The following is a 23,792-nucleotide window of genomic DNA, read 5'->3' on the forward strand; positions in this document are numbered from 1 at the left end:
TTGATATTTCTCATCTATGAGCATTGTAGTTTCAGTATCTGCAAAAACTTCCCAGGTGTAAGCATCTTCCATTTAAAATTAGTTAAGGCGCACCGTGATAAGTTACAGTAATTTACTAAAACCCCGAATTTTTCATATGGATGACAACAATGGGAAAATTACTCATTACTTTTATTAAAAAATGTTTTTGTACAAAAACTCAAAAATTAGACACTATGGAAATATACGCTACATAATCGATTTAATCACTGAAATGACGTGAAATATAAAATCATTCAATTGTAATCAACGTAGACAATTAATTATCAACAAAAATAATGAATAATATTTTATTTACATACATTTTCAATTTACACTAAATGCGTCAACACAATTTCTCCGTTAATCGCTGTTCTGTTTCCTCCTTCCTAATACAAAAATTACACAAGAGTTATTTATTGATGAATTCTTAACACAGAACGCAATATTGGAAAGAAACCAACACAAAAACCACGAAAATCATCATAGCTCAAATCATACACAGCCATGCCACCCAAACCTTTTTGTCGGGCATAATCGGCTTTATAATACGCAAAATGTGTACCATCATAACTAATCCATGTACCATATTCATTGTTGTCACCGGCTGGTCTAAAAGCATAATTGCCATATTTACGTTCAACATCATCAACATTTTGAAAAGGATCTTTTTCGGTTTCTTTCCATAGATTACATATTTCCGGCCAACTTAATAGACCTGCTTGACGAGACATAGTACCGGCATCAGCTGGTCCCCGTGTTGCTTGCACAACTGGCATTCCTGTCAGCCCTGAATCGCTATCCATTTTCCATGCACGACCATAAGTGGCAACACCCAAGTTGAGTTTGTTGGCTGGGCAACCATTTTCAAGCCAATAATTCACTTGAAAATCAACAGTATAGTGTGGCAAACGATTTTGTCCATCTTTAAAATATATTGGTGCTGTATAATCAGCTTCATCCGGATTGCGTTCAGGTGTAAGAAAGTCGAAAGCAAATAGGTTGATATATTCGAATTGTTGTTGAATTTTGGGAATGTCAAAGTACCCTGGAAGAAAGATGAAATGAAAAACTCCACATATAATTCAATATCCTTGAAACCCCTACCCCAAATTGCCTAGCTCCACCACTTTACTTACATGATGAATTTACATTCGGCAACACTGTCAAACCCACTGATAAGTTTGCATTTTTATATTCCCTATTTAGTATCTGGGCAAATTCGGTAAATTGTTCCTTATGTACTGCCGCTTCAGGATCAACCACAAAATCACCAGTGAAAAGTTTCTTAAATTTCTTCCAATATGTCCCCAAGATACCATGGACTTTACGTGGTTTGTTACGGGGAAATTGAAAAGCCAAATCCAGACCATCAAAACCGTTATTTTTCACCATTGCTATTGAACTTTGTATAAAACTATCATACAACGGCTTGCCACCTTCTAGGAAATGAACATATTTCTGGGGATCAACTTGATCTGTATCGTAATCCCCACCCAAACTAAGGAAGACTTTTAAATAGGTGTAGCGGTTTTTCATTTCAGTTATTTGGCGAAAATGCTCCCTATCCAAATCGACATTTAGGCTAGTTATTTCATAGGATTGACGCGTTAGACCAACATAACCATACATTAAATGGGTGCAGTATCTTAAGGCAAATTCAATCTTCTCAATGGCGAGTCTGGCATAACCTGGGGATACACAAGCAACGTAAAAAATAAAAAAAATCGATCATGTTGTAGAAAATATTTATTTTGCCTTCCTTACCTGGCCTTAGCGAACTTTGTGCATTGTAATAACAAAGAATCCTTTTTTCAGATGTCTCACCCCAAGCGCCATGACTTAAGGCGAGAAATGTTAAAACTGTTAAAAACATTTGCATTTCTATAATTCTTCCCAGATTGCTTTTGATGTGTAATGGTGATGCGTTTAATCAAAGTGACTGACATTAACTGATCTGAGATTTACACAATCTAAACGTAAATAATACCTTGAATGGTGATTGATTCTATTTTCTGGCTTATCATTGTATTTTACAATCAATAAATAAAAAATATAAAAAACAATTAAGCAAGATAAGATGTTGGGAAGGGGGCGGCCATATGATACCCCTACATCACTACTCCTGCAAAATCCCTTTGGATTCTCGCAGCCTTCAGACTAACGAGGGTACATACACCTTGATACACATGTATGTTTAGACGAAATCTGTCCAACTGTCTGGCTTGTGCGCACGATAACTCTCGAACCAATCAACCGATTTGGCAATATTTTGCCTCGTAATATTTTACATAAACTTTGTTCATGTTGAGATATGAGTCAGTTCGGTTCACTTCTTCCTCAAAAGTTAAAATTTTCCGCTAAGATGGTACGCGGTAGCCCTCAAAGGGAGAACCTGATATAGTTCGAACCTTGCATAACGAAAATTTTCTTCCTTACATAGATCAGATTGGAATATGACCTGTATCGGCCCACCGCTTCGGGTACCTCTCACATAAAGTTTCAAATTGATTCGCAAAAAACCCTGCAAGCACAACGTAAAGTATACGATAACTTAGGAATTTAGTATACGGTATAGCAGATACTCAGCATATTATAAAATCAGCAGCAAAACATTAATCGGGTTCTAACAAGTAAAAAATCCTTTAGTTCAACCGGACCGACTTTTTATACCCTCCACCATAAAATATTCTGAACTAAAATAGGATACATAGTTTTCTTTCTTGTCCATGATTTTAGATGGAGATATATTATGACCACGGATACCCAAAATGCGTAAATTAGGTCAAAAAATATACTTAACAAGTGAGCAAAGGCTATAGTCGGGACGTGGCCGACCATGTGATACCCTACACCACTACCCCTGTGCATAAGCTTTTCACTGGTAAACATTTCTTTTAGTGAATATAATCCGACTACAACCAAAAATAATATGCCTCTTTCTCTCTGGGACCCCCATAAGCAACCAAAATTTCGTTACCATCCGATCAAAATTATGACCTGTAGCTTGATTGCAAAAAAATTTAAGAATTGGATGCATTACCGACTATTGTGGTATCTCCCTTGTTTGACCACCTTCGCCAAACTGCTTTACAACAATGTAAAGGTAATATATTCTTCTTCCATTGACAGGCATTGTCGTTGGAATATCCCTACTAGAAACCAATATATTCACAAAGAATAAAACTTTGAATTTGTCTCCAAATGAGTTTTTCCCCATTCCGATCCCTAAATATTATCCGGCTATCACCAAAATCAATAGGCTTCTTCCTATGTGGGACCCCCATTAACCCCTAAACTTTCATGACGATCCAATCAAAATTGCGACCTGTGGCGTGATTACAAACAAATCGGAAAATGGGATGCATTACCGACTATTGCGATATCTCTGTTGTTTGAGCAGCTACGACAACCTACTTTACATCGTTGTAAACGTGATATTTTCTACTTTCCTTGCCTTGCTTTTGATACACCTTTTAAAGAAACAGAGATATTGGCTTTTAAATAAAACGTAGACCTTTTCTCCAAATAAGTTTTTGCCCATGCCGACCCTTCAATATTATCCGACCATCATTAAAATCAGTAGGCTTCTTCCTCTGTGGGACCCCCATTAACCCCTAAACTTTCATGACGATCCGATCAAAATTGCGACCTGTGGCGTGATTACAAAAAAATCGGAAATAAGATGCATTATCGACTATTGCCATATCTCTGCTATTTGACCACCTATGACAACTTAATTTACGTCGTTGTAAAGGTGATATTTTCTACTTTCCTTTTCAGGTTTTGCTTTTGATGTACCTCTTAAAGAAACAGAGATATTGGCTTTGAAATAAAATGTTGACTTTTCTCCAAATAAGTGTTTGCCCATTCCGACCCCTAAATATTATCCGACCATCACCAAAATCAATATGCTTATTCATCTGTGAGTCCCCCATTAACCCTGAAATGTTCGTGACGATCCGATCAATATTGCGACCTGTAGCGTCATTTCCAAAAAATAGAAAAATGGGACGTATTACCGACTATTGCGATATCTCCGTTATTTGGTTACCTACGCCGACCTAGTATGCATCATTGTAAAGATGGGATCTTCTACTTTCATAGTCAGGCTTTGCTTTTGGAAAGTCCCCAGCCAAAGCTGTGATATTGGTCATTATAATTAAAATCGCAAACATGACAATTTGGGGTTTATTTGCGACTATTGTGATATCTTCGTTGTTTGATCACCTACAAGAACCTACTTTACATCATTAGAAAGTTGATCTTTTTTACTTTCATTGTCAGGTTTTGCTTTTGGTATACCCAATATAGAAGCTGAGATACTCGCTTTGGAAAAAAACGTTGTCTTTTTATCCACATAAGTTTTTTGCCCATTCCGACCCCTAAATATTATCCGACCATCACCAAAATCAATAGGCTTCTTCCCCTCTGGGACCCCCATCAACACCCAAAATTTCGTGACGATCCGATCAAAATTGCGACCTGTAGCGTGATTACAAGGTTTAGATGGACAGACGGACAGACGGACGGACGGACGGACACACATAGCCAGATCGACTCAGCTCGTCGAGACATTCATTTTGATATATATAAGTATGGGTCTACGACCATTATTTCGATGCGTTACAAACTTTTTGGCCAAAACCAACTTATAATACCCTCCCCACATAGTGGTGTAGGGTATAACAAGTGAGCAAAGGCTATAGTCGGGGCGGGGCCGACCATGTGATACCCTACACCACTACCCCATGTGCATAAGCTTTTCACTGGTAAACATTTCTTTTATGGACTATAAACCGACTACCACCAAAAATAATATGCCTCTTTGTCTCTGGGACCCCTATAAGCAACCAAAATTTCGTGACCATCCAATCAAAATTACGACCTGTAGCTTGATTGCACAAAATGGAAGAATTGGATGCATTACCGACTATTGTGGTATCTCCCTTGTTTGACCACCTTCGCCAACCTGCTTTACACCAACGTAAAGGTAGTTAATATTTTCTTCTTCCATTGACAGGCTTTGCCGTTGGAATACCCCTACTAGAAGCCAATATATTCACAAAGAATAAAACTTTGAATTTGTCTCCAAATGAGTTTTCCCCATTCCGGCCCCTAAATATTATCCGACTATCACCAAAATCAATAGGCTTCTTCCTATGTGGGACCCGCATCAACTCCCAAAAAATTCGTCACTATCAGATCAAAATTGCGACCTGTAGCGTGATTACAAACAAATCGGGAAATGGGATGCATTACCGACTATTGCCATATCTCTGCTATTTGACCACCTATGACAACCTAATTTATATTTGATATACCTCTTAAAGAAACAGAGATATTGGCTTTGAAATAAAATGTTGACTTTTCTCCAAATAAGTGTTTGCCCATTCCGACCCCTGAATATTATCCGACCATCATCAAAATCAATAGGCTTCTTTCTTTTTGGGACCCCCATTTACCCCAAAATGTCGTGACCATCCGATCAAAATTGCGACCTGTAGCGTGATTACAAAAAAAAATCGGAAAATGGGATGCATTACCGACTATTGCCATAACATTGCTATTTGACAACCTACTTTACATCGTTGTAAAGGTGATATTTTCTACTTTCCTTTCCAGGTTTTGCTTTTGATATACCTCTTAAAGAAACAGAGATATTGGCTTTGAAATAAAATGTTGACTTTTCTCCAAATAAGTGTTTGCCCATTCCAACCCCTAAATATTATCCGACCATCACCAAAATCAATATGCTTCTTCATCTGTGAGACCCTCATTAACCCTCAAATTTTCGTGACGATCCGATCAAAATTGCGACCTGTAGCGTGATTTCCAAAAAAATAGAAAAATGGGATGTATTACCGACTATTGCGATATCTCCGTTATTTGGTTACCACGGCGACCTAGTTTGCTTCATTGTAAAGACGGGATCTTCTACTTTTATAGTTAGGCTTTGCTTTTGGAAAATTTTCAACCAAAGCTGTGATATTTGTCAGTATAGTTAAAATCGCAAAAATGAAAATTGGGGTTTTATTTGCTACTATTGCGATATCTTCGTTGTTTGATCACGTACGAGCACCTATTTTACATCATTAGAAAGGTGATATTTTCTGCTTTCATCGTCAGGTTTTGCTTTTGGTATACCCCATGTAGAAGCTGAGATATTGGCTTTGGAAAAAAACGTTGTCTTTTTATCCACCTAAGTTTTTTGCCCTTTCCGACCCCTAAATATTATCCGACCACCACCAAAATCAATAGGCTTCTTCCCCTCCGGGACCCCCATCAATATCCAAAATTTCGTGACGATCCGATCAAAATTGCGACCTGTAGCGTGATTACAAGGTTTAGATGGACAGACGGACAGACGGACGGACGGACGGACTGACGGACGGACACACATAGCCAGATCGACTCAGCTCGTCGAGACATTCATTTTGGTATATATAGGTATGGGTCTACGACCATTATTTCGATGCGTTACAAACTTTTTGGCCAAAACCAACTTATAATACCCTCCCCACATAGTGGTGTAGGGTATAAAAATGTCTTCAATCGGGCGGCGCCTTTATATGAGCCCTACATCAAAGTGGGACCTATGTTGACAATCTTCGGTGGAGAAGTGTTGAGACTACTAAGAACTTTAAATGGCAAATAATAGCTAGTTCGGTCCAAAATATAGATTAAATTCCCAAAAAAACCGAAAATCGGGTGGTACCATTTTATGGGGTCTATACTAAAACATCGACCTATTGCAGAAACACGAAGGAATGAAAATAAACTTAAAATTCAACTGAAAATTGGGTATTTTTGATCGAGAAACTTCAAATTCCTACGACTCCTATTACATAATACGGGTCAATGTTGGCATTAAGATAAGGATCTCGTTTTTATACCCTACACCACTATGTGGTGTCTGTCCGTCTGTCCATCTAAACCTTGTAATCACGCTACAGGTCGCAATTTTGATCGGATCGTCACGAAATTTTGGATGTTGATGGGGGTCCCGGAGGGGAAGAAGCCTATTGATTTTGGGGATGGTGGGACAATATTTAGGGATCGGAATGGGCAAAAAATGGATAAAAAGACAACGTTTTTCAAAGCGAATATCTCAACTTCTTTATGGGGTATACCAAAAGCAAAACCTGACAATGAAAGTAGAAAATATCACCTTTCTAATGATGTAAATTAGGTGCTCGTGGGTGATCAAACAACGAAGATATCACAATACTAGCAATAAGACCCCAATTTTCATTTTTGCGATTTTAATTATATTGACGAATATCACAACTTTGGTTGAAAACTTTCCAAAAGCAAAGCCTGGCTATGAAAATAGAAGATCCCATCTTTACAATGATGCAAACTAGGTCGGCGTAGGTAACCAAATAACGGAGATATCGCAATAGTCGGTTATACATCCCATTTTTCTATTTTTTTGGAAATCACGCTACAGGTCGCAAATTTGATCAGATCGTCACGAAAATTTGAGGGTTGATGGGGGTCTCGCAGATGAAGAAGCCTATTAATTTTGGTCATGGTCGGATAATATTTAGGGGTCGGAAAGGGCAAACACTTATTTGGAGAAAAGTCAGTATTTTATTTCAAAGCCAATATCTCTGTTTCTTTAGAAGGTATATCAAAAGCAAAACCTAGCAAGGAAAGTAGAAAATATCACCTTTACAACGATGTAAAGTAGGCTGTCGTAGCTGCTCAAACAACAGAGATATCGCAATAGTCGGTAATGCATCCCATTTTCCGATTTGTTTGTAATCACGCTACAGGTCGCTATTTTGATCGAATCGTCACGAATTTATTGGGAGTTGATGGGGGTCCCATAGAAAAAGAAGCCTATTGATTTTGATGATGGTCTGATAATTTTCAGGGGTCGGAATGGGCACATAGCAGAGATATGGCAATAGTCCATAATGCATCCCATTTTCCGATTTTTTTGTAATCACGCTACAGGTCGCAATTTTGATCGGATCGTCAAAAATTTTTGGGGGTTAATGGGGGTCCCAAAGAAAAACAAGCCTATTGATTTTTATGATGGTCGGATAATATTCAGGGGTCGGAATGGGCAAACACTTATTTGGAGAAAGGTCAACGTTTTATTTCAAAGTCAATATCTCTGTTTCATTAGGAGGTATATCTAAAGTAAAACCTTGCAAGGAAAGTAGAAAATATCACCATTACAACGATGTAAATTAGGTTGTCGTAGCTGCTCAAACAACAGAGATATCGCAGTAGTCGGTAATGCATCCCATTTTCCAATTTGTTTGTAATCACGCTACAGGTCGCTATTTTGATCGAATCGTCACGAATTTGGGAGTTGATGCGTGTCCCAAATAGGAAGAAGCCTATTTAGTTTGGTGATGGTCGGATAATATTCAGGAGTCGGAATAAGCAAAAAGCTTATGTGGAGAAAAGTCAAGGTTTTTTCCTTATGCGGATATCTCCGCTTCCGGTTGGAGTATTCTAAAAGGAATACCCCTCAATGGAAGAAGAAAAGATCTCGTTTATATTGATGCATAGTATGTTGGCGTAAGTGAGCAAACCGAGATATTGCAAAATTCAGTAATATACCCAATTTTTAAATTTTTTTGTAATAACGCTACAAGTTGGAATTTTGATCGGATAGTGACGAAATTTTGGGGGTAGATGGGGGCCCCACAGAGGAAAAAGCCTATTGACTTTGGTGATAGCCGGATAATATTTAGGGGTCGGAATGGGGAAAACTCATTTGGACACAAATTCAAAGTTTTATACTTTGTGAATATATTGGCTTCTAGTAGTTGTATTCCAACGGCAAAGCCTGTCAATGGAAGAAGAAAATATTACCTTTACATTGGTGTAAAGCAGGTTGGCGAAGGTGGTCAAACAAGGGAGATACCACAATAGTCGGTAATGCATCCAATGCTTCCATTTTTTGCAATCAAGCTACAGGTCGTTATTTTGATCGGATGGTAACGAAATTTTGGTTGCTTATGGGGGTCCCAGAGAGAAAGAGGCATATTATTTTTGGTTGTAGTCGGATTATATTCCCTAAAAGAAATGTTTACCAGTGAAAAGCTTATGCACAGGGGCAGTGGTGTAGGGCATCACATGGTCGGCCACGTCCCGACTATAGCCTTTGCTCACTTGTTTCTTTATAGTATGTTGGCTCAGAGCAATAACAATCAAATGATATTTTAATGATTAACTTATCTTAGTGCCAACATTGCCTCGTATTATGTAATAGGAATCGTAGGAGTTTGAAGTTTCTCGATCAAAAATACCCAATTTTCAGTTGAATTTCAAGTTTACTTTGCACCATCTCTCTTCATACCTTCGTGTTTCTTTAGTTTTTTTTTTTATAAAACTATGAAGAAACTGTAAATGTATGCCAAATTTTTAACGTATTATAGACAATTAAAGTCCACAGCTTTCATAAGGTCTTATTTCCCCGGTATTAAAGTCGGAGTTCAACCATTTTTACCGTTTTAAACTTGAAAAAGCTATTATTTATTCCAATTTTAAAGAATTGTGACAGTAGCATTCAAAATTAACATTTTTACTGAAGTTATTAAAAAATGTGAGATTCCGATGAAACAATTTAAACCGTACAACTTTTGGGATTTTTGAAAGAAAATTAAAAAAAAATTATAACGGTACGTTATCGAAGCCAAACTTTCTGTTGAAAGATACTTCATAAAATTATAACGGTACCTTATCGAAGCCAAACTTTCTGTTGAAAGATACCGCCAAGATATATAAACTTTCCCGAGGTTATTCCACGGATACCGACTATACTGAAGTAACAAAAAGCAATTTGAAATGTGCTATTTACATGAAATAGAGTGTATACGAGAGCTATATCCAAATCTAACCCGATTTTTAAAACTTTTCTTTCTTAAAACTTAAAAAGGGCTTAAGAAAACATCCCATGTTAAATTTAAAGGCTATTTTCCAAAAATTGACCGATTTATAGCAAAATCGGAGAAAACTGTACCGATTTTTATGAAAATCGGTGAAACTACTCAGGGGCCTAAAAAAATATCACAAATAAAATTTGAAGGCTATTCAATTAAAATTGACCGATTTATAGCAAAATCAGGGAGAGATATATATGGGGGCTATATCTAAATTTGAACCGATACGGACCAGAGTTGAAAATTTTCATTCCTATGCCCTTATAAGTACTTGTGCAAAAAATCATCAACGTAGGTCAACTCCTTTTATTTTTGTCCACTTTTGTATGGAAGCGGCAACACTGTGCGACGTACCGAGGAAACGGGCTATAAGAAACTACGAATATATTACATAACCGATTTAATAAAGGAAACGACGTTAAATATCAACTCATTCAAATGTAAGTCCCAATTTACATTAGGCGAGTTTACTTGCGGCAATTGTCAGTTTGTAGGTGAGAGAGGGTGCTGAGAGGCAAAGGGTTACCATATGCCTCACCTCTCTCTCCTACAAAATGACTATTGCTGCAAGTAAACTCGCCCAATGTAAATTGGGACTAATCAACGTAGACAATGATATTGACATTCATTACAATTATCAACAAAAATAATAATGAATAATATTTTATTTACATACATACATACATACATTTTCAATTTACACTAAATGCGTCAACACAATGTCTTCGTTAATCTCTATTCTGTCGTCTACTTCCTAATACAACAATTACACCGCACTTATTTATTGATAAATACTTAACACAGAACGCAATATTGGAAAGTAACCAACACAAAAACCACGAAAATCATCATAGCTCAAATCATACACAGCCATGCCACCCAAAGCTTTTTGTCGGGCATAATCGGCCTTATATTCAGCAAAATCTGGACCATCATAGCTAATCCAAATACCATATTCGTTGTTTTCATCGGCTGGTCGGAATGCATAATTGCCATATTTACGTTCATCATCCTCAACATTTTGAAGGGGATCATCACTGGTCTCTTTCCATTGTTTACATATTTCAGGCCAACTCAATAGACCTGCTTGACGAGACATAGTACCGGCATCAGCAGGTCGCCGTGTTGATGCCACAACTGGCATTCCTGACAACCCTGAATCCCTTTCAATTTTCCATGCACGACCATAAGTGGCAACACCCAAGTTGAGTTTGTTGGCTGGGCAACCATTTTCAAGCCAATAATTCACTTGAAAATCGACATTATAGTGTGGCAAACGATTTTGTCCATCTTTAAAATATATTGGTGCTGTATAATCAGCTTCATCCGGATTGCGTTCAGGTGTAAGAAAGTCGAAAGCAAATAGATTTATATAATCGAAGTGCTTGTGAATTTTCGGAATGTCAAAGTACCCTGGAAGAAAGATGAAAAGAAAAAAGACATATAATTCAATTGCCCTGAAATCCCGCAAATTGCATAGCTCCCACTTTACTTACATGATGAATTAACATTCGGCAACACTGTCAAACCCAATGATAAATTTGCATTGCTGTATTCCCTGCTTAGGCTCTGGGCCAATTCGGTAAATTGTTCTTTGTGTACTGCCGCTTTAGGATCAACGACAAAATCACCAGTGAAAAGTTTCTTAAATTTCTTCCAATATGTCCCCAAGATACCATGGACTTTACGCGGTTTATTGCGTGGAAATTGAAATGCCAAATCCAGACCATCAAAACCGTTATTTTTCACCATTGCTATTGAACTTTGTATGAAACTGTCATACAACGGCCTGCCACCTTCAAGGAAATGAACATATTTCTGGGGATCAACTTGATCGTTATCATAATCACCACCCAAACTAAGCAAGACTTTTAAATAGGGATGTCGTTTTTTCATATTAGTTATTTCACGAAAATGCTCCATATCCAAATCTACATTTAGACTGGTTATATCGTAGGAACGACGCGTTAGACCAACAAAACCATACATCAAATGACTGCAGTCTCTTAAGGCAAATTTCAGCGTCTCGATCTCAAGTGTGGCATAACCTGGGGAAACACAAACAACACAAAAAAAATTAAAAAAAAATGATGATCGTATTTAGAAATGTGTTTTTTGTTTTCCTTACCTCTCCTTTGCGAACTTTGTGCATTGTAATAACAAAGAATCCTTTTTTCAGAAGCCTCACTCCATGTGCCGTGGCTTAAGGCGAGAAATGTCAAAACTGTTAAAAACATTTGCATTTCTATAATTCTTCCTAGGTTGCTCCCGTTTTGTAATGGTGATGTGTTTATTTATAGTGACTGACTTTAACTGATCTGAGATTTACACAATCTAGTCGAAAATAACACCTCGGCTGGTGGTTAAATCTATATTCTGGCTTATCACTTGCTTTCGTAATCAATAACTTACAAGAAAGACATTAAGTTTAGCCGGACCGAACTTTTTATACCCTCCACCAGGAGTTGTATTGAAGTGGAGTGAGATACTTATTTTATTTTCGTTTCTGAAAGTACTTAGCTCTTCCTCTACGCCATGGCTTATTCCTAGGAGAGAATGACGGATGTAAATTTTCCTTCGAATATGCTAATGTTTTTCTTCCGATTTCGGTACGAATTCGGATCGATATGTCGGAAACAAATGTCCTTTCGCACAACAACCACCTTTTGTATATATCTAACAAGCAACATTTCAATTTGTTGTCAAAAACAAAATGTTTGGTTATAAAATTCGCATATACAATGTTTAAATATTTTAAATATAAATGTAACATATAATAATTGTAGCTAGTGCTGATAGACTCAACATCTTCGTACACAACGTTTACATGGTTCGACTATGACTAGAAAATGATAACAATAGTGAAAATCATTACATACGTTTGAAATTACAATCTTCCAATAAAAACATAACAAAAAAATTGATCAATAAATAAAAATAGGTAAAAAAAAACTTTTTAAGTTAAACGGTTTTATGTTAAACATGCATTGCAATGTTTAAGATAAATGTACTAAAAACCAAAAAATAATAAAATAGATACAGTCGTGGGAATTATAAACATATGCATAGACTAGACTAAAATAAAACCGTGGGGCAAGTCAATTGTCTACAAATTATCGACTTAATGTGCGATAGAAGAATCGTTTAATTCGTCGTTAGGCAGTTGGCCCGCAGACGGTGAGGAAATTACTTACTATTTTCTTGCTCATGGAAATTCCAATAGTTATACACTCCATGTAAATAAAAGAGATGTTTCAACTGGTTTATCGTTGGACATTCACACTGCCTGCTGGCGAGGAATCGTTTCACTGCTCGTAGTTTGTCTTTAATCGACAAAGTACTACTCGCTCACCAATTCCAAACCCCTAAAACTCGCTTATAATCGAGCTTGCTACCTTGTTTCCACATTCTAGCCCTACTTATCACACGTCCATCGTTGTCGGTTGAACAACTGCCTAATTATGCTCTAACATTACAAAACAAACATTTTAATCAACGATTGTAGACAATTGACGTGCCCCACGGTTTTATTTTAGTCTATGCATATGTTTATAATTCCCACGACTGTATCTATTTTAGTATTTTCTGGTTTTTAGTACATTTATCTTAAACATTGCAATGCATGTTTAACATAAAACCGTTTAACTTAAAAAGTTTTTTTACCTATTTTTATTTTCTAGTTTTTAGTTTTTATTTCGGATTCTGTTTAATTCATTTAGTGCTTCATTATTGCAAGGTTCTTCAAACAGTTTCGCACCTAAGTATACGACTGCGTGATCCACAGTGCTGGCCTGCATTTTATGTATTGTAGAAGCCCATGATAGTATTAAAGGCAACACACATCTGTGTGTATCGCTCCCGTTGTTTTGTTAATCTGGCTTCATATTCTTCAGGCGTTTCTGACGCTATCATCTGTGTGTACCGCTCACGTTGCTTTGTTAACCTGGCTTCATATTCTTCAGGCGTTTCTGACGCCGTCATTTGTGTATATCGCTGACGTTGCTTTTTTAACCTGGCCTCATATTGCTCAGATGTTTTTGACGCTAATTGTTCCCGTCGTTTCTGTAATCGACTATTTCTATCACCTTCACTTTCTTTAGCTCGTTTTGCTTTATACTTTTTCTTTCGCTTTTTGAAGCCTTCGTTTACGATGTGTTGCAGTTTCTGTTTTATTTGTGTTTGTATATTTATACCCTCAGCCTTTAGGCTATGAAGGGTATATACACTTTCATACGGGCAAAATGTGCCTCATCGAAATAATGGTTTTAGACCCCAAGTATGTTTGGACGAAATGTGTTTCAGACAATTTGGAGTCGATTGAGCAATGTCCGTCCGTCTGTCTGTCTGTCTGTCTGGCTGGCTGGAGCGCACGATAACTCTCGAAGGGATGAACCGATTCGGTTCAAATTTTGGCTTTCGTAATATTTTGCCCAAACTTAGTTTAAGTTCGAAGATGAGCTATATCGGTCCACTCCTTCCGGTACCTCCCCCACAAAAGTTCGAAAATGTTCGGAAAATTTGTACGCACGATAACTCTTGAAGGGTGTAACCGATTTGGTCCATACTTTGCCCATCGTGGAGCGTGTACCAGACTTAGATCAGGTTTTAATATGGACTCAATCGGTCCACTCCGTCGGGTACCTCCCACACAAAATTTTGGAAAAGTTCAATTTAGGAACATCTCTCGAATCGCTTTGATTTTTGCTTTAGCAACTTGTATTCACTGCCCTCCATACGACGGTATAAGTTTCATCAGGGGCAAGTCCATACTTCCTGAGAAAATAGCCTGAAAGTTGCAAAAAACGCCTATGACACCGTGTGAGGAGGTTGGAGGGCAAAATAACTCTCGAACAGGTCTGCCGATTCGGTCCAAAGTTTGGCCTTAGTAATATTTTGTCCAAACATAGTTTAAGTTCGAAGATAAGCCATATCTGTCCACTCCTTCAGGTACCTCCCCCACAAAAGTTCAAAAATGTTCGGAAAAATTGTGCGTACGATAACCCTTGAAGAGAGTGGCCGAATTGGTCCATACTTTACACATCCTAATATGTCTACCAGATATAGATCAGGTTCAAATATGGACTATATTTGTCCACTCCATCCGGTACCTCCCACTCAAAATTTCGGATACATGTTCACTTTAAGACCTGCTTTCGAATCACTTTGATTTTTGTTGAAGCAACTTGCATTGCTGCCTCAATTGCGATGGTAAAAGTTGTTTCAGGGGCAAGTTCATACTTCTTGAGCAAACATCCCTGAAGGTCTAAAAAACCCCTATGGTACCATATGTAGTGGATGGAGATCCATTCTTTTTAGTATCTCCTCCGCAAAACTTTTGATATTAAATCCTAATCAACATTTTTGTCAGTTCAAACGCACAAAATTTTTAAAACTCCCTAAATACATGCGTTTTTTGGAAAAAAAAAATTGTTTCAATGTACACAGGCTGAGGGTATATCTCTGTCGGCAAAGCCGACTGATACTTTTTTACTTGTTTATATATTTTTTACCATTTTGTTCCCACGAGTAATGGACATTTAAACGGTCGACCCCCCAGAGGTCCAATAAAGGGGCAAGGCTATGTACAACAAGAAGCGCCTGAGTCTTGAGGGAAAAACGGTAACGACATATCATTTTTATCCACCCTAATACCATACAGTTCTCGGCGCGTTTTAACCTTTCACCTTAACTTGGGTGCTGTACGGCTAACGACGTATCATTTTTAGCCACCCTAACGCCACAAAGTCCTCAACACGATAAAAAATCTTGACTTGGGTGGTGGATTCAGGCTGGATTAATCAGATACCTAAATTACAGATTCAATTTCTAAATTTAAATCTTAATTGAGGTTGCATAGTGCACTGTATTTTTCTTGTCAAGCCCTTTTATTTGATACCCATATTGGTGGGATTGATAAAAATTGTTATCAGCCATTTGGTAGCGGCGGCCATATTAGATTTCAATTTTGCATAGTAAATTGTATTCTACTTGTAGAGACCTTTCATTTGATACCCATGTTGATGGGATTGATAAAACCTAAGTTATCCGCCATTTTGTAGAGGCCGCCATCTTGGATTTTAATTTTATATAGTACATTGTATTCTACTGCTTGAGCACTTTCATATGGTACCCATATTGATGGGATTGATAAAACCTACGCGGCCGCCATCTTGGATTTCAAGTTTTTATAGTATATTGTATTCTGCTTGTTGAGCCCTTTCATTTGATACCCATATTGATGGGATTGATAAAACCTACGTTATCCGCCATTTTGTAGCGGCGGCCATCTTGAATTTATAATGATAATGAATAAACATAATTGTATTGTCACCAAAATCCAAAGTGTATACAAAATTTCAGATTAATCGGTTGACAGGAAGAGGGTGAAATTTGAATTACTACATTTGACCCAAAAATAAATAATAAATAAAACAAACGGGGTGAGCTAAATAAAACCATTTAAAAAGGAGACGTCAGAGAAACATTTTTGCCTTCGATACCGAACTCGTTCAGAAATCTGTACAAAATTTCGGAGGAAAAAATTCGTATTCTGAATTTCCAAAGATTTCGTTCCGAATTCTGAACGAAATCGATCCGATTTCGCTCCGACATTTCGTTCCTAAATTATGCCAACCACTTCATACAACTTTCGTTAAGATATCGTTACGATTTCGGAACAGACAACGGACGTAGCTTCCGAATTTGGTTCCGATTTCGTTACGATGGGTTTGCTGGGATACCTAAGATACAACAATCATTTAAAAAACTTTATTTATGGGTATTGTTGACAATTTTTGGAGTCACTGTAAGCAGATATATAACCGAAAAAAAAGCTTTAGAGTCACACTGTATAACAAAATGACGTAACATTTAATTTCTCATTAATTTTATCATCATATTGTTGCGAAGGTAACTGATGAATTTTAGTTATTTTACATAAATTTTGTAACGTACATTTTTATGAGGCATCATTTTGTTTTCACTCCCTCAGCATTTATGCGAACGAGGGGATATATACCTTCGTGTATATATGTATATACTTTCCTCATCCAAGTGTGTTTGTGGACGAAATCCGTTTCAGACAATTTGGAATTGATTTAGCAATGTCCGTCAGTCTGTCTGGCTGGCTGAAGCGCACGATAACTCTCGAACAGATCGTTATATTTTGTCCAAACTTAGTTTTAGTTCGAAGATAGGTTATATCAGTCACTCCTCCTTCGAAACTTAATGAAATATGTAGCCTAGTTTCAGCTGGGCCACCCCTGTACATTTTCTGAAGATTTCATAATAGGTTTATCCGTTTCTGATACTATACGGAACATATACACATTAATTTTTATACCCTCTACCATAGTATGGAGGGTGTCTTAAGTTTGTTTTTCCGTTTGTAACCCATTGAAATAATCATTTGCGACCATTTTTAGAGTTACCGACAAATATCGGTAAAATCAAAATGCTTGTAAATTCGGTAATTCGGTAAGTTAGCGACCAATAGTAGTCGTTAAGTTCCACCGATAGCAACAGTGTTGTCAACTTTTATTTGAAATTTTCATTCATAATTTTGCGTTTAAATGTTACCGATTTTTGTCGGTAACTCAAAAAAGTAGTTAGAGAATCGCACTAGTGATCAGGGTAAAATTCGATCTAGTAATGATCGTCTGTTGTGGACATAGGTCCACGTTTTGGAATAGTCCCCACATAAGGGTACCACAAGATTTCAGGGCTTTTGAGGATTTTAGCTACAAGTTGTTACTAACCAAGCTGTAATGTGACAATTGATATTCCCAGTGGTCACCACCCTTCTTCACAAAAAATTGTCAACATGTATAGGTAAATGTTTTGTTAAAGGCCCCATATAACAGAATAACCCGATTTCGGGTATTTTTAGGATTTTAGCTAAAATGTTTAACAATTTCATTTGACAATTGAGGTTGTTAGTGGTCACAAAACTTATCCACCGAAGATTGTAAGATGGGTCCATGTTTTGGTATAGGTACCAAATAACGGTACATCCGAATTTTCGTATTTGATGATTTTAGCAACAATTTGTAACCAAACTATCTACTAACTATATTTAAGATTCCCTGCATTCACAAAACTTCTACACCAGAAATTGTCAACATTTGCCCATGTTTCGGTATAGCCTCCATATTACAGTACCTCCCGATTTTAGGTACTTTGAGGATTTTAGCTACATTTTTTGACCCAACTACCTGTTATTTCGCATTTGGGGTTCCCAGCGGTCACAATACTTCTCCATCGAAAATATTCAACATATATCATCTTGTTTTTTTGGGTCATTAGGATTTTTTATACCCTCAGCATTTATGCTAACCAGGGTATATACACTTTCATACGGGCAAAATGTGCCTCTTCGAAATAATGGTTTTAGACCCCAAGTATGTTTGGAAGAAATGTGTTTCAGACAATTTGGAGTTGATTTAGTCATGTCTGTCCGTCTGTCTGGCTGGAGCGCACGATAACTCTCGAACAAATCAACCGATTCGGTCCAAAATTTCGCTTTCGTAATATTATGTCCAAACGTAGTTTAAGTTCGAAGATGGGTTATATCGGTCTACTCCTTCCGGTACATCCCCCACCAAAGTTCAAAAATGTTCGGAAAATTTGTGCGCACGCTAACTCCTAAAGCAAGTAACCCATTTGGTCCATACTTTGCACATCGTGAATTTTCTACCAGACTTAGATGAGGTGCCAATATGGACTCAATCGGTCCACTGCTTCGGGTACCTCTCACACAAAATTTCGAAAAAGTTCAGACCTGCGACCTGCTCTCGAAACGCTTTAATTTTTGTTTTAGAAACTTGCATTCCCTGCCTCAATTACAGCAGAAAAATTTTTTTCAGGAGCAAGTCCATACTTCTTGAGAAAACAGCCAGAAAGTTGTAAAAACCCCTATGACACAATATGTAGGGGTGGAGAGCTCGAACCGAATACTGCGTTCGTCCACACTTTGAATATTATAATATTTCTTCGAATATTAGATGAAATTCGAATGTGGTGCTTATAGATCCACACTTTCCGGCACCTCCTCCACAAAAGTTCGAAAATATTAGCTAAAATGGTCCGCGAGATTTCTCATAGACGTAGCAACCGATTTGATCCAAACTTTGGATCTCTAAATATTGTTGAAACTTAGGTTATTGTCAAATCCTTGTGGTACCACCCACACAAATGTTCACTATTTTTGTGTGGTTGAGGGTCTGTTCGATGATCCTTTGGACATTTTTACCGAAGGTTTTACTAGTGGCCCTGTTTACAGCGATATTATGTTTTTCGTAGGCTAGTGTGATAAAAAAGCCCTATCTATCGTTATCCCCGCAAATTTTTGCACTGTAATCCTATCCATACTTTTGTCGTATGAACGCACAAAATTTTGAAAACTCCCTTAAATACATAAGTTTTTTTTTTTGAAAAAAAAAGTATTTCAATCCACACATTCTGAGGGTATATCTCTATCGGCCAAGCCGACTGATACTTTTTTACTTGTTTTCCTGTAGATTGAGTTTGATTTGTCCGTTAAATAACTTCGATACAGATCCAACATCCATACAGGCCTTGTCTCCAATAGCACTGACATTTTTCAGCATACATATATTCCCTAAACTCCCGATAACACAGAAAACAACCTTACTTCCCAAATCAAAATGTTATTTTTATTTAAAGAATTTTCTGCATTTAGCAGAAAGAAATATGTGGAAATCAATATTGTTCAATAATTGTTCAATATCTTTTTCCATGTATTAATTAGATTATTAAATGTCACAGGTTTAATAAGACCTTTCGAGCTTCGCGGATCAACTCGGATGACTATTTCTTGCTTTGGTTGGGACTCAATTAATTTTTCTCGGATTGATTTTAAAATTGGAAACTCATTATTACTACACGAACCTTTAAAGTCATCTCTACTCAGATCATAGATGGCCACACCACCCAATTCTTTATGCATGACATAGCTGACATTGGTGGCGGCAAATTTAGGCCCATCATAACTAATCCAAATGCCATTGGTGGCATTGGCCGGGCAAAATGCATAATTACCATACCTATCATTTGTTCTCTTCGTTAAGGGACTTCCATTACGACAGTTACGTGATAATTGTTGACAAATTGATGGCCAACTAAGTAAACTGTTATTGCCAAAACCTCCTGGGCCGTCGGTATTTTCAACTATAGGTTTGCCAGATAAACCCGAGCTGGTTGTTAATTTCCATGCTCGTCCATAAGTGGCAATACCCAAATTCAATTTCTTTGATGGACATCCTTGTTGAAGCCAATATTTTACTTGAAAATCTGCATTAGCATAGGGCAAGCGTTTTTCTTCTGGGTTAAAATAAAGCGGTGCCGAATAATCTGCCCTTGAGGGATCCCTTTCGGGTGTATTAAAATCGAAGGCGAAGAGATTTATGAATTTAAAATATTTGTGGATTTCTGCAACATCGTAATAATCTAGAAGTTTGCATGCAAAGTAATTGAGTATTGGCTAATGTGAATCATTCAATTTAAACTTACCGCTTACATTTACATTGGGTAGCACAGTCATGGTTAAATCAAACTTATTCCTGGCACACTCTTCCTTGAGTTTGGTGACTAATTTGGTAAAAAGATGGCTATATTGCACATTTGTTTTTGCCTCTTTTCCTCCTTTTCCCATTGGAATGATATCATTTAAAAATGCTTCCAAATTTGTTTCTTCCTCTGTCTTATTGCGTGACAAAGGCAGAGCCAAATCCAAACCATCAAACTGATATAAATTCAAAATTTCCATTGCTTGTGTAATAAATTTACTTTGGTGATAGGGACTGCTGTCCAAAAATTGCAAATATTTCAATTTAATTGGGGTTTTAAATTTTTCACATTTTTTGGTTTAAAAAAGCCAGCAATTTTATGTTGTGCAGGTAAGTTAATGTCATAGGTTTTTGCATCTATGTGAGCTGATGCATAGACCAAATGACTGCAGTAATCAAAAGTCTTAATCAAATGATTGGAAGTGAAATTGAAATATTCTGTAATAAAACTTAGTTGTAAATATGTTTGAAAACATTTAGTTCAACTTCTCCTACTTACTAGTTCGTTTTGAAATTTCAATGTCTAAATAACAAACCAAATTTTTGCCATTAAATCCTTGGCCCCATGTTACTTGGAATAAATATAGAAATATTCCGAGTAAGATAAATTGCTGCAGTTCCAACATTTCGTTGTTTTTTATCGTCGAAGAAATAAATGAATATTGAATTGCTTTCGTTTGCAATATGTAATAAGAGAATTCAGATGAACTACTTTCGCTTTCATTGACTGCTGCAGAATCACACAATCAGGCGATTTTTATTTTGAGATAAAATGATGATAAATGAATCTCAGCAATGAAAATAATTTCTTACTAAGAATATAACTAATAGTGGTAGCTATGGCAGCAAGGCAAATATAGTATTATTAGCTTTTCGAGAATGTTCTATTGATGCATTCTAACGGCTGTTAGATGAATCATTTTTATATCTTCCCATATTTTCTTTACTGATGGTTTACGCATAATTTCATTTTATAATAACACTATGCAACACGAAAATTATTAACCATATTTTGACACCGCAGCGTGACGGAAGAGCAAAAATAAGAAGACACGCGCAGGGACGTACGCAGGTGGGGGGGGGCACTGGGTGTTTTGGAATTCTGTAATGAATATAAAGGTCTTGAGGCTTTAAACTCAATTTGTATTCAAAACATTTACAAATTCAGTATTGTGCGGATTAGAAGTACATAAAATGAAATGTCTATTGGACAATATGTATGACATATCAAGGGTTTTCCGTGGAGTATATCTCGAAAAGCAGTTAGAAAATTGTTTTACTGCCTTAATCAACATTTTGTATTCCTATTTTATATCAACTTATTGCTACTTCAATACACTTAGTCCAACGCTTTTCTAGTAATTCTATCCCTTGATTAAAATAGTTTTCCTCATGGTCTTCAAAATAGTGGTTTACAACTGTAATTGCATCTTCATTTGAGGTAAAACGCTTGCCAGCAAAGAATTTTTTTAGATTTGGGAACAAGTAAAAGTCACTGGGACCTAAATCAGGAGAATAAGGTGGGTGGTCAAGCAACTCGTACTTTAATTCGTTGATTTTAGCCATTGTTAAAACACTCTTGTGCGCTGGTGCGTTGTCTTGATGAAAAATTATTTTTTTGTGTTGTAAGCCAGGACGTTTTTCTCGAATTTGTACATTTAATTGATCCAAAAGGTTGCAATAGTACTCTGAATTTATTGTTTTACCCTTTTGCAGATAGTCAATCAATAAAATACCTTTGAAGTCCCAAAACACCGTTGCCATAACCTTACCAGCCGATTGAATTGTTTTTGCCTTCTTTGGGGCACTTCCTCCAGCTTCAGTCCATTGTTTGGATTGTTCTTTTGTCTCTGGAGTATAGTGGTGGATCCATGTCTCATCAACAGTTATGAAACGACGCTTAAAATCCATTTCTTTCGCTTAAAACGATCCAAACAAGCTTGAGAAATGTTCATTCTTATGCGTTTTTGATCGACTGTTAACAAATGCGGCACCCATCTTGCAGAAAGCTTTTTCATTTCAAGTTCTTCATGCAAAATTAAATGGACTCGATCATTTGAGATGCCCATGATATTAGCAATTTCACGCACTTTTATTCGTCGATCATTTAATACCATATCATGCACTTTGGCTAAAATTTCTGTTGTTGTTGCTGTTTTTGGACGTCCACTACGTGGTTCATCTACAATGCTTGTACGACCACGTTTAAATTCAGCAACCCAATTTTTTACTGTTGCATATGAAGGAGCACTTTCACCTAAAACATTCACCATATCCTTATGAATTTCTTGTTCCGATAAACCTTTTTTATGTAAATATTTAATGACAGCACGCATTTCTAATTTTTCCATTGTAAAAAAATTGCGGATGTGTCTTTTATGAACACCTGTTTCTATATGAAGGAGTTGCCAAATCGAAACAAAATTTAACATGTGTTTATAACAGAGATGGAAGTTTCCAAAACACTTAACTTTTTTCTGTTTATACCGCGCTTTTTGTGCTAGGCTAAGAAGTTTCCGAACTGCCCTCGTACAGACGGTTTCATAGGGTTTTTTTGCAACTTTCAGGTCATTTTCTTAGGAAGTATGGACTTGCCCCTGATGAAATTTATACCGTCGTATATGGGACAGTAATTACAAGTTGCTACAACAAAAATCAAAGCGATTCGAGAGCAGGTCCTAAACTGAACTTCTTCAAAAATTTGTGTGGGAGGTACCCGAAGGAGTAGACCGAATGAGTCCATATTAGAACCTCATCTAAATCTGGTAGAAATTTGACGATGTGCAAAGCATGGACCAAATCGGTTGCTCCCATCAAGAGTTATGGTGCACATAAATTTTCCGAACATTTTCGAACTTTTTTGTGGGAGCTACCGGAAGGAGTGGACCGATGAAACCCATCATCGAACATAAACTAATAGCCCAAAAGTCCCGTTGTGAATCGCATGTGTTCTTTAGACTCCCGATTGCACAGTGGATGCGCCCAACGACAAAAATCAAAAAATTCATGTCGCCGTTTCAAAAATTTAAAAATGCAAATAGCTTCAAAACATTCCAAATTTTTCGAAACTCAACTTATTTTTTCCATTTTTCGCGGTTCTTAAGGAGAAAACGCTTCATGAACATGACTAATTTTGAAGAAAAATATGTATTTAAAAATAAGAAAAAAAAATACTTATATTCTAAGCGAATTTATGAAACAAAGGACTATTTTTAACGATTTAACTAAAGATGGCTCATTTAGTAAATTGCCTAAGCTTCATTTTTCTAGTTATGAAAAT

At 36.9% G+C, this 23,792-nt stretch overlaps 2 protein-coding genes across 4 annotated transcripts; both read right to left on the reverse strand.

The window, feature by feature from the left end:
• Window positions 1-128: 128 nt before the first annotated feature.
• LOC141394967 (chitinase-like protein Idgf1) lies at window positions 129-12,267 on the reverse strand. Of its 2 annotated transcripts, XM_073970201.1 has the most exons (5): window positions 12,055-12,267; window positions 11,423-11,974; window positions 10,722-11,339; window positions 1,158-1,709; window positions 129-1,066 (listed from the first exon to the last, which is right to left on the reverse strand). In XM_073970201.1, exons 1-5 carry the CDS (start codon window positions 12,167-12,169, stop codon window positions 435-437), a joined length of 2,469 nt encoding a protein of 822 aa, XP_073826302.1. In that variant the 5' UTR covers window positions 12,170-12,267; the 3' UTR covers window positions 129-434. The 2 variants fall into 2 exon arrangements, with proteins under 2 accessions (XP_073826302.1, XP_073826301.1); XM_073970200.1 differs by lacking the exons at window positions 129-1,066; window positions 1,158-1,709 and having other exon boundaries at window positions 10,558-11,339; window positions 11,423-11,957; window positions 12,055-12,266.
• Window positions 12,268-12,414: 147 nt separating this feature from the next.
• LOC141394968 (chitinase-like protein Idgf1) lies at window positions 12,415-21,173 on the reverse strand. 2 transcript variants are annotated; one of them, XM_073970203.1, is made up of 4 exons: window positions 21,012-21,173; window positions 20,457-20,950; window positions 19,991-20,393; window positions 12,415-12,472 (listed from the first exon to the last, which is right to left on the reverse strand). In XM_073970203.1, exons 2-4 carry the CDS (start codon window positions 20,710-20,712, stop codon window positions 12,421-12,423), a joined length of 711 nt encoding a protein of 236 aa, XP_073826304.1. In that variant the 5' UTR covers window positions 20,713-20,950; window positions 21,012-21,173; the 3' UTR covers window positions 12,415-12,420. The 2 variants fall into 2 exon arrangements, with proteins under 2 accessions (XP_073826304.1, XP_073826303.1); XM_073970202.1 differs by lacking the exon at window positions 12,415-12,472 and having other exon boundaries at window positions 19,565-20,393.
• Between the last annotated feature and the right edge of the window lie 2,619 nt (window positions 21,174-23,792).

Source organism: Musca autumnalis, unplaced genomic scaffold (assembly GCF_047663935.1).
Source record: "Musca autumnalis isolate F117 unplaced genomic scaffold, ASM4766393v1 scaffold_2, whole genome shotgun sequence".
In the NCBI taxonomy this organism is placed as follows: Eukaryota; Metazoa; Arthropoda; class Insecta; order Diptera; family Muscidae; genus Musca; species Musca autumnalis.